At 39.0% G+C, this 12,275-nt stretch overlaps 1 protein-coding gene across 1 annotated transcript; it reads right to left on the bottom strand.

Moving 5' to 3' along the window:
- Positions 1-3,542: 3,542 nt before the first annotated feature.
- Positions 3,543-6,067, bottom strand: LOC103716599 (cytochrome P450 86B1-like). The gene is made up of 2 exons (XM_008804650.4): positions 4,701-6,067; positions 3,543-4,211 (listed from the first exon to the last, which is right to left on the bottom strand). Exons 1-2 carry the CDS (start codon positions 5,889-5,891, stop codon positions 3,846-3,848), a joined length of 1,557 nt encoding a protein of 518 aa, XP_008802872.2. The 5' UTR covers positions 5,892-6,067; the 3' UTR covers positions 3,543-3,845.
- Positions 6,068-12,275: the final 6,208 nt, after the last annotated feature.

The raw sequence follows: 12,275 nt of genomic DNA, 5'->3' as shown, positions 1-12,275 counted from the left end.
CCAAGCCACATGGCAGAAATCCCAACACAAGCGCAGGGCCAAACAAGGAAGGAGTGCGTGCAAAATCAAAGGAGGAGTCCGCGGACTCTTCCATAGAGATTTGGCGAGCAAGGATATGGGCGGCCAAGATGTATCAGGCCGCAAGATGAAAAGAGGATAGGATGCCAAGTCACTGATCCGTGGGAGAGCAGGCAGTTGGATTCGCGCCTCGGCCAACTGAGACCCGCGTTCCGGCCAACCAAGATCCGCATCCTAGCCAGCCACCAAAGATCCCATATCAGGCCAACCGTGGACAAGTGGCAGCACACGCACCTGACGCGCGCCTCGGCCAACCGAGCGACGCATCCCGGACGTCCAGAGATTTCAGCACATGGCCAAAGGAGGTCAAACTTAGTTGGATCCCCTTGCGGCTGATTTAGAAGCCATTCAAAATTTGAATTGTTTCTGCCAATAAGTCATGGGCATTAGGCCTATATAAAGAAGCCGTTAGGGCCCTTCCAAGGCATCTATCTATCAAATATCATATTTCTTCATTGTAAAGGGTTGTCCCTTAGGTTTTCTAGGTGGAAATTTCAGCTGCAAGGCTTGGGCTAGGGTGGGGTAAATCAACTCCCCTTAGATTGTTCTAGGTAAAGCATGATCCCTTCCCAACTTGCTAAGAGTCCCTGTTATTTCGTTGTCTATTGGAATAGAATCATCTTTCTTTCATATTCAGCCCCATACTTTGATTCTTTCCCATCGCCGGGCACCTATAATGGAGTAGCATAGGTGTGGTTCCAAAGGCAATAAGAAGAGAGCACGTTACCCACATCCAAGACGGTCCCATCATCATCTCCATCCTTTGAACCTTGGCGCGGGGTTTGGGACTGCAAAGCCCCGCAGGCCAGCACTGGTACTTTCGTTGAGAGACTTCATCAAGGAGATTGTCAGGTAATCGAATGTAGTGTCCAAAACATTGAAGAGTTTCTAAAGCAGTTTCATTACTTTAGGTAGAAGATTCCTACTGCCAAAAAGGAGGCATGATGACAGAAGAATGTCTAACCTGTGAGGTTGACTTAATTCAGTTTAGAGCACAACATTAGTACTATACCGGAAGGATGGTATGATTTGCCTCAAAGCAGAGGGCAGTCATATACATTTTATTTGTTGCATAAGTCATAAATAGGCAAATGTATAAATGAAATTGCACGCTATCATATTCAAGAAAGGAACCCTTTTTGGGAGGAGAAAATATACTTGCTTTTGTTTCATAGTTATATGGACAAGACTTTGTGTAATATGAAGGGTAACATCCAAAGATATGAATGGATTTGACTGAAAATTTGATAAATAGATACATCTGAAGATTATGGTACATATCAAGGTTTGCCGTACCAGTCGATATTGCATCGTACCGTACTATACCGATACTTGATATACCGAACCTTACCATACTATACCGTGTACCGACACTGTAATAGGTTGGTATCTATACGGGGTCTGGTACCGAGATGACGAACCTTGAAAAATATGGCTGCAAAACACCTTCTAACATCTGCATAATAATTGAAGAGCATTTGTTATTTGGAAGCCAACATGGATAAGTAATTTTTCGGTTTCTCTCCTACAGAATTTGTATGGTTAATGTGCATTTGGTGGTTCTTAAATCTGAACTTTTGTTTCTCTTTGGTACAAAACTTTGGGACTTTTAAAGAAAATATATTATATTGTCTTGTAAGGGAAGTTATATGAATGAAGAAAGTGAGAGGTTATAGAAAGAGACAGTTAAATGAAAACTAAAAAAATCCAAAGTTTGTTGAACTTTCATAGTTTTTCAAAGTGCTTTCACATATCTCTCTATAAATAAACGATATATAATTACCATATGAGATGTGAAGACAGTGAAGGTGCAATCTCGCACTAAAGAGATTAGTTTGCTTGGAAGCTGTCATGTGATTGTCTCAGGGGAGTTGAAGGAAATGCACTTATGGGCAAGTCGACATGGTGTACTGTTATAATTGTGATTGTCTATCTACCAAGGCAATCATTCAGCTTCCAGTAAACAAGTTTTTAGATTTTTCTTATGTTAAATTACAGCTATGATTAATTTAATTTATGCCTAATTAATTCTGTTCATTGGCAAGATACTGAAGCATGCTATGCAATGTTTCATAGCATTTTTCCATCCTATCATCTTGTTTTCCTAGATGTATTCATTACTGTTTATGTGTTTTCTCTTGTTTTCTTTTCCTTTTATTAATTCATTATCTTTTTTACTCTTTTCTTTTCCTAGTTTTGTGAACTTCTTCACACTTGTCATTATTTCTTTAGAACTAATACATTCCCCAGCTGTTAAGTTGTTGGAATCGTGAACTTGGATGAGTCTTGCAAGCATGCTTAGGGCTGTTCGGTCTGATTGGTCATTTGAAGGGGTGGTTCAAACTCAGTGCTGACTCAAGCCAAGTTCCAATTTCAGGTTATGCACTTTTAGCTTCTTAGAGAGCCAACCTCGAGCTTGGATTTCTCGCTGAATTTGCTTGAACAAGGGAGATACTAAGTGCAGCCTGTGCTGTTCATGAACTGCTATTTCATTTGCAGCTCTCGCTGCGACTATTAATCACTGGATGTAGGCCTCAAGTAATATAGTTAAGCAGAATGAAGAAATTGTTTTGGCTGAAAATGAGAGTGGAAAAATCTGATTTGCACCCATCAACATGCCCGAATTGACCTAGAATAAATGCTTTTTCCCCCTTGCCTTTTTAGTTGGATCAGTTTGGATCTAACCCAAAACCAACCCCATTATAAATTGATGGGATCGGTTTTAGCCCCCAGACCCAATAGGTCATCAAGGGTGAACTGGTCAGGAACCAACTGGATCCTAGATCCAACATTGTTGATAGTTCTCTGACTTGTGATTTGGCTTTTTTTTCAAAGAAAAAGGTTTACAAAGAGTGATGGAACAGGATGGATCACAAAGTTTTGGAATATGGGGTTGCAAATTAGCAAGTTCTATTCTTAATTAGTTTATGATCATTATTTCTCCTAAGTTTCTAAATTTATTGTGATCATGATGATATTTTAAAATTAAATTTGATTTTGTTGTTTGTGTTCTTTTCATACTATATTTTGTTTTTTTTTTTAGTTATATGCATGTTTGACGAGGTTTATATATAATAAATGGGTTGCGAATAGATTTATTTTTTCGAACCTAATTATAAAACTTGTTTAAAATTTGTCTCATAGGTCATACCTCTCCACCTAGCAATCAGAGGTTCTGTTTTGAATCCTGGATGGTGCATTCATAGGTACGGATATCTATGTAATGATAGTGCTGGTGGGCCCCTCTCTCTCTCTCTCTCCTGTGGTTGAGAGTTAAAATGAGTAACTTTCTTGACCTGACCTAACCTGAATCTATTCCTTCTGTGTTTATTGCCACCCTTAGATAAAAGTGTTACGGGACCGACCGTCTTAACTAGATTCATACCTGTCGAGCAAACCATTAACATATTCACCACCAAATATAAAAACTAAATAAAAAAATGCAGAAAGCATAAGCTAAGGGCTGAACATATTAAATCATCTTCATATTTTTAGTAGAATATGTTGCAAATTATTACAAACACCAACACCACCCTTCCATATATCCATTTAATACATCATGAAAATAGGAAGACAGATTTTTCACACTGTTTATTGCCTTATCTAGAAAACTTTATCTGCCTTGATAGCAAGAATTTCTTACATGAGAAGGTTGGATTTCTCTCCTCATGGCACATCTGTTATTACCTTTGCTATAAATATTTTGCATATACCCAAGAATTTGAAGTGACACAGTAGCATGAACACCTTCCATGATGAGGTTGGATTTATCTTTTCTCAAGTATCACCTTTAATCCATGCTTCATGTATGCAGTCAGCGCCAGTTTTGGGACCACCGGATGGTTTTGAACTACCTTGACATGATAGCGGCAGATGATGGAAGCCACAACAAACTTCATCTGATAGTATGCGAAGTCCTTCCCCAAGCACACTCTTGGTCCACCATTGAAGGCCGGGAACTTGCACCAAGGTTCGCTCACAAACCGCCCTTCTTTGAGCCATCTTTCCGGCCTGAATTCCCTGCAGTCTTTCCCCCATATGCTCTCCATTCTCCCCATGGAGTAGAGCGAGTACATCACCTTAATTCCTTTCTTCAGTGCGGTCCCATCGGGAAATACTTCATCTTCTGTCACCTGACCAAATTTAAGGAACTTACAGTATAAGTCTTGAGGAAACTCATATTTGGGCCCCTATGTCTAACGGCCGACCCCTAAGTCACCATTCATGCATGTGTACCAATGCCGGAATAGAGACATACTACTGCATGTATGTGCATGAATAAAGCTATCAGAAATGGATGCATGTCCATGTCGGGGCATATATGCGTTTCATTCTTGCAGCTAGCTATACATGCACTGAAATAAATCAATTGTAACCGACTTTAGGGCCTCATCAGTCATAATTGATTTCATTCATGATCTTGCATCAAGCAAGATTGTGTGGTGCATGGGCTGCAAAGTTGATGGCCGCCATCATCCGAAGATGGATGGCCGCCATCATCCGAACAAGGCAATGCACAAGTGCCACCGCATCATATACGGTGCACGTTGTTTGATAGCTATCCATCTTCTGATGATAGCTATCGGGGGCTGCACAACACTCTAACTATATGTCTTGCATACCTCTTTGAAATCCACCGGCACCGATGGGTGCAGCCTTAAAGCCTCTGACAGAGCTGCCTGCAGATACTCCATCCTCTTCACCTCCTCTGGCCTAAATACCAAAGAATTCTCTCCTTCCCCATTGCCGTCATATCCTCTCTCCTCCACTATTCTTCTAACCTCTGCAAGGATTTCTTCCTCCACCTCCGGATTCTGGTCCAACAACCAGAAAAACCAAGCCAAAGCCACGGACGACGTGTCCCTCCCTGCCAGTACAAAATTCATGCAGAGATCCCTCAGGAACTTATCAGGGAATGCATTCCCATTCTCATCCTTGAGCCTCAAAAACACTGCCAAGAGATCAGACCCAGACTTCTCACCCGGTAACGATGATAGCTCTGCCTTCCTCCTCCGAATCACCTCGTAGGCAAATTCATCAGCTCGCTTCAGCGACCTCTTGAGCTTCCCTTCACCCCCAACGCCAAGGTAGTTCATAGCCTTCCACAAGGCGGTTGGGGTTATAAACCGGAGGGCAATGGCCTCTGTCATGTTCTCAAAGGCGTCGGCGAAGGGCATCTCTGGAAGCCCGAGACTCAGGCAGCCCGGATCGGTGCCCAAGGCAATCATGCAGACATTGTCGAATGTCAGCCTAAGCAGCACGTCCTGTAGGTCGAATGGGATGTCGACCAAGGACTCAAGCACCGGTAGAAGCCTCGAGTGAGTGAGCTGAATGACAGATTTGGCCATGGCGGCTCGGAGCTCCGCCGAGTGGAACTGAAGGCTCGATCTCTTCCTGTGGCGGCGCCATGCCTCGCCATCGGTGCTGAAGATGCCGTGCCCGAGCATGTCGCGGACGATGCCCTGGATGTACTCCCCCTTGGGAAAGTTGGCGAACTTGGTCTTAAGAATGTACTTGAGGTTGTCGGGGTTGGCGGTCACGACACACTGAAGGTTGCTGAGCCATGGGCCTTGGAAGGTGAACGTGCCATTTGTTCGAACAAGCACGCCGGTGACCCACTCGTAGGCGTTGCCTCGAACGCCGACGAGCAGCGAGGGAAGCATCCCAAGGACAGGCCATACGGCAAGGCCGTGGCGCCTCCGCTGGCTAAGGGAGTGGATGATTACAAAAGTGGATAAGGCTAAGAGCAAAGCTCCAAATGGGACCTCTGACAGGATCTGGAGGAAGAGGGTGGTGTGGTGGCTGGAGCTCATGGTGTTGATGGAGTGGAGGTTTGCCAGGGAATAATATGGAGGAGGAGACTAGGAGGCTAGTCAGTATTATACATGTGGCAGCATTGAAGTATCTTAATTAAAATTGACAGAAAGGAAACATTTCTATTCACCTAACCAGATATTGAACCCTAGTTTGTTGCAATCCTTAAAGAGCATATGAGTCATACTGCTGATCTTTTTTTTTTCTTTTGCGGTAAAAATGGCATTTCATATAGCTCTCATGTGGGTATAGCAGGTAAAAGAAAATACAATGAAGGAGGAGGAAGCTCAGCGGCACAAGCATCATGCCAATTCCATCGAGACTAATCGAACTAAAGGGCCAAAGGGAATTCTTCTGGATGCAACCTAGTCCAAACTATTTTTTGGCAAAATAGGATCTAGATGAAGCACCCTCGGCCGCAAGAGGTGTACGTGGGCCATCACACCCATGTTTTGCCGACTAAAGCTGATCAACAAGAGGTTAAGCAATATGAGTAACAATTAGGATTAGGAGATCGACTAACAAACTTTACTGAGATAGAGTCGATGAGGGTACAATTAACAATAAAGAAGATGCGTGAGACTGCAGCATCTGATAATGCACGGTAGGAGGTTGGAACAGGAAACTCATTGATGAGGTATTTATTCTTGACGTAGGAGTGCATTAATGCAGTTCATTAAGAAGATTGGAGGTGCAAATTGATGATCCTACTAGATGATGCTGAAGTATTGTGCCGAATGCAGCGCTGGAGTTCCTTGTTAAAGTTGTCTCACAATTGAATGAGCATGGTGGAAGTTGAATTATTGTGCTGAATGAGTTCCTTGTCAAAGTTATGATCATAATTGATTCAGCATAGCGGAATAGGAGACTATTCATGATGAAGAAAACATGAACGAGAGCACGAGCAAGAGTACGAGAGTAGATAATGAGACTTAGATCTTTGTTTCTGATGGGTCACTTGCAATGAGATCTTATTTGTTCTTCGTCGATTATAACATTACTGGAGGATCGTTATCCATCTCCTATTTGCAGATGATACCATTACTATTGACTTAGGGCCATACTGCAGAACTACAAATCTATCCAGCAAATTATGCTACTCTACTGTTAGATGTGCGCCCGGATACTGGACCCGGCTAAATTGGAGCTTAGCATTTATGTTATGGTGAATGTTGCTTCATGCGTCAAAAACCAAAGAGTTTGGGGTCCGGCGTGTTACCATTTCATGGTTTAATGTAGCAATATAGCTTCTTGGATCACACATCAAGATGCTTGATGGTTTGGCTTCTGATGTTCTGCTTATTTGCATTGCATGCGATCATTTTGTTTCACTCATCTTGATTATGCTTGATGCATGATTAAAAACTTATGATGAATTTGACCACTTAATGGTCTGATAAGTAGTGGTGGATGCAACCCATTTCCATCTGGAAGACCATGCCTGTTGAATCCTAGAAATTGCAGCAAGAATGTCAGGAAAATATTGGATGTTGGGCACAACAAACACCTGCAGAGAGAGTGAGGTCATCTCACTTAGGCGAGTAAACCTAGCTTATGGACTAAACCCATGAAATAACCCGAGATTAAATGGGCCTTCTCATAAGCTATACCCATGGTAACAACCAAGCATTTTGGTGCAAATGTGTTGATCTCCGAGAGGCTTGAACTAAACGGGACATCAACTAGGTGGTCCGGCCGAGTTTAGGCTTGGGACCTGCTGAAACTCTAGTTGAATTTTAAAAATGAGGCCAACCTATATTACAATTCTGTGAGGGTTGTTCCTTAATTGCCTAAGTCCAGTTTGGACCCTTCGGAATAATTATTAGGTAGACCAGATCCACTGCAAATATTGTGAGAATCCGTATAGGCATGTGTTTAGTTTTCAATTATTTTTCGAGAAAATCTGGAATACTTATACAAGACTAAGAAACTCAAAAATTACCTTCTAACTAGCCTTTTTGGGTGAGATCTTAGATTGTTACAGATATAAGATGAAATCGCTTTTAGGTGGATTTATTTCACCCTAGGTCCGCGGTGGGCCTTGTCTATCTAATAATTTCTCTTTATCTGGAGGTTGAGAGTTATGGTATAAGAAGGTGCTAGAAAAATACAAAGCGGTCAACTATATTAATTGTGTTATCTTGGAGCTCCTCACTGTGCTTAGAGACAAGTTTAGATGAAAAGCTAGATGTGGGGACGATATAGATCTTGCTTTTAGATTTTGTTGGGAGGCCAATGGTCCAATGCATTAAGACTAGATGAAAGACTTTTGCAATACAATTATTGCCCCAACAAGAATCCGGATAGCAAGGTGAACCATGATGGACAAGGCTATGGAAGCTTTCTGTTTCCCCTCATATCAAATCTTTTTTCAGAGGATGGCAAGTAACAATTTAATTTATTACTGTTAGTGGATGTCAACTCCGTTTCCTAAATGGAGGATTAGAATCATGCCTTCCTCAATTGTAATTTTTTGAGGGGAATAAGGGGGAAGTGAATCACTTCCCCCAGTTTATTAGATTGGAGAGAATATGTACAAGAAGAACGTATGCAATGTTCCTTTTTTTTATTATTTTTGGTACAGAAGAATGTACAAGGTTCTTTGACAAGGAAATAATTACAAGCTTTGAGTCAATGGGGATAGACAACTCCAAATTTTGTGGCATCCTTCAGTCACCTTTTCGGATCGAAGATGTTCCCACATTCTGAAAGTATGCAAATGTGCCAAATGTGCCCATTTCTTTCAAGCCAAATGTGATGGTCATTAAGAGTGGATCCCAAGCCCTTCTAATAGGAGGCTGAAATTTCTCTTCTCCAAGGAGTCCACCGAGCCATCCTCTATTATTGAGACAGGTTTTAAGAGTGGGCTGCCTCCATTCCCTTCGACCACAAGCCTCCTCTATTCTTCTTTCTCTCTTCCCCATCTTCCTTTTTCTCTCTTTGCTTCATCTCCCTCTCTCTCTCTCTCTCTCTCTCTCTCTCTCTCTCTCTATATATATATATATATGTATAGATGTATATATGTATATATGTATATATGTATATATGTATATATGTATATATGTATATATGTATATATGTATATATGTATATATGTATATATGTATATATGTATATATGTATATATGTATATATGTATATATATATATATATGTATATATATATATGTATATATGTATATATATATATATGTATATATGTATATGTATATATATATGTATATATGTATATGTATATATATATGTATATATGTATATATATATGTATATGTATATATATATATGTATATATATATATATATGTATATGTATATATATATATGTATATATATATATATATATATATATGCTTCTAAGTGGATCTAGTAGAGAATCCTTCTCTCTTTTGTTCCTCGCCGTGCTCTTAAGTCAACCTCCTAGAGGATATTGAATTGACATCATTGCGATTACCTCGAGTAGCCATGTAGTATGTCGGCCCTTCCCACCATAGCACTTGCCGAGCACTATTGATTTCATCATCATCATCATCAACCTTTATTGAACTATTTATATTGTACCCTTACTTTTGTTTTATGATTTGACTAATTAAACTACTTGAATCCAATCAATCTGAGCTATTAGATGTTTTTACCTTGTTGGCCCTGTCATTCCTCCACTCCGACCTTTGTTGGCTCTCTGACAATATGACATATTACTCTTGGCTTGATTGGTGGCTGATCTCTTGATTAGATGAATTGAGATACATCAAGTTAAAGGTTACTCGACACCGTCATTCAGCTGGCCTCATTTTTTTTCTTGTGCAATTCTATATTTGTGGTTGACATTGGTTTTATATGTGGGCATATTAATCTACACATGAAATAGCCCAACAAGGATTTTATACTCTGGTTCTTCAATCAAGATAGAACCCTACTTTCTTATTTATTATTTAATCTCAAATTAGGTAGGATAGAAAAAATAGATTTAAGTGTAATTCAGATATTAGAGCTTCGAAGTTAAGAAACTAACAATAATTTATTTATTTCTTATGCTAATGTTTGGTCAAGGACGAGTTGGATTTATACTATTTATTGGACATGCTAGTCATGGACTGGTAGACATTGTGACCGAGTTTGTTGTCAGTAGAGAAAAGAATTCCTGCACTTGATCATTTTCTGTCACGCCCCAAACCCATCACTTGGGTCAACCACATGACACAGCCGCATGAACCTTAGAGATCATGCAAGGCCGAAAAGATATCCAATAACTCAATAATTAATATCCAAATAATCCAACTAAATAAATCCACGATATTCATACAATCAAACTGATTCATTTATAAGATAATAGTTTGTTTTGCATCAGAAAATAAACTAACTAAAAACTCCATCCCTCAAACTCCGTGCTCAACCCATCCATGACCAAGCATCTTGTAACTCTGAAATAAAAAGAAAAAAGATGGTGTGAGTTTTAGAGCCCAGTAAGAATCTTTGCACATCCACACTAATATAATATTATAATTTAAACCTAGCAATAAGCAATATCAGAATGAAAATATAAATTTTGAAACCTATTTTCAAACATTCAATATCACTCAATTAAATCGACAAATATCCGCAAAAACATATATCAAATATCCATCTTACTAAAAGAGGTATATTTTTACAAATACCAACAAATAAAATCTTTTATTCAACATTGGTTTCATGTCTCGTATTATCTTTTTCTCATTATATCAATTCCAAGTTCGATAATAATGTACTTTCTAGTTTTAGACTAACCAAGATCATGTAGATAGCCTTCACGGTCTTATGCGTGGGATAGCTTCTACAAACTTATGCGCAGGATAGTTTTCACGAGTTTACACATGGGACAACCTCTACAAGTTTATGCATGGGATAGCCTCCACAGGCTTACGTGTGAAAATTTTGTTTATCAGTTATTGACTGGGGCATGATTTTGGTTAGTCCAAAGTTAGAAAAAAATTGTTATTGAAACTAGAATTGAGATAATGAGAAACATACGATAAAATAAATGAAACTAATGCTAAATAAAAGATTTTACTTATTGGTATTTGTAATATATCTCTTTTGATAGGTCAGATATTTGATGTATATTTATGTAGATATTTGTCAGTTTAATTGAGTTATATTTAATGTTTGAAAAGAGATTTCATAATTTACATTTTTACTTTGATATTGCTTATTGCTATTTTCAAAACATATTATTATAAAGGTGTGAATATACAGAGATTCTTACTGGGCTATAAAGCTCATACCATATTTTTTTCTAATCTTATCAAAGTTGCAGGACGCTTACTCACAGATGGGTTGGGCATGGAGTTTGAGCGAGGGAGTCTTTAGTTAGTTTATTCTTTGATGCCAAACGAACAATTCATTATCTCATAAATGATCAATTTGATTACTTGAATATGGTGGATTTATTTAGTTGTATTATTTGGCTATCAATTGTTGAGTTATTGGATATATGTTCATCTTAGGCTTTGCATCTCTATGCATCGCTCTAGGAGGCATACGGCCGTGTCACATCGTCGACCCAGGTGACAAATTCGAGGCGTAATAGAAGTGATATCAGATCTTAAAGTTATGATCACTAGGGATATGATAGAGGTAGCAAAAATGAATCCAGAGCTTAGGTTTATAATCACATGGGACAAAGCAAAAATGGTTTCGGATCTTAGATTTAAGATCACTAGAGACTAAGATAGAGATGAGCTTAGAGCTGGGCGTATGATAGGCTAGAAAATTTTATATCTCAAGTTATTAGAAGAACGGTTTATGTAAGGTGAATGCGAGAGGGTTGACCATAAAATATGATATGTTATTTTATGACACATTTATCTAATCATTTATCATTTAGGCGATCTTTGAAAACCCAAATTTGATATTGGTGCAAATTGTGGTAGCATTTCTAGTTTTGTTGTTAATTATTTGATTGCAAAATTTGGGATCGTTAGTAAGAAGTTGTTTAGGTGTGGGCTAAGAAAGATTTTTCATAGTATTAGAGTAGATTATTCTTCGAGTTTGAATATGTATGTGGATCTTATTTAGAATTGGCATGTAGAAGAAAATATTATTGGGACACTACAAATTGGTATATTTCCTATTGATATATTTGATTTTATTTTGACGCTATAGAGCATGCATATTGTTCAGAATTTTTAGTAATTTAAATTTTCATAATTGGATTGAGCTACTAGATTTTTCTCATAATTGTCAATGTCACGACCTAGATCCGGAGCTTGTTTTGTCGCGCCCCAGATTCGAAGCGTGACATGGCCATGCTACTGTAGGGTATTGCCCCCAATAAAACAAAGCCCAAGATAACAATATTCTTTTATGTAGCAAGATAAAATTTGTTCAATTTTATTTGCTAATCAAAAGG

Source organism: Phoenix dactylifera, chromosome 5, assembly GCF_009389715.1.
Source record: "Phoenix dactylifera cultivar Barhee BC4 chromosome 5, palm_55x_up_171113_PBpolish2nd_filt_p, whole genome shotgun sequence".
Taxonomy (NCBI): Eukaryota; Viridiplantae; Streptophyta; class Magnoliopsida; order Arecales; family Arecaceae; genus Phoenix; species Phoenix dactylifera.
This window is presented reverse-complemented; position numbering and strand designations above follow the sequence as displayed.

Excerpts from the sequence above, each read along its gene's own strand:
- LOC103716599 (XM_008804650.4), bottom strand. The coding sequence starts at position 5,891 with ATGAGCTCCAGCCACCACACCACCCTCTTCCTCCAGATCCTGTCAGAG. Across the intron at positions 4,212-4,700 it reads TGCCGGTGGATTTCAAAGAG|GTGACAGAAGATGAAGTATT; the intron begins GTATGCAAGACA and ends AAATTTGGTCAG.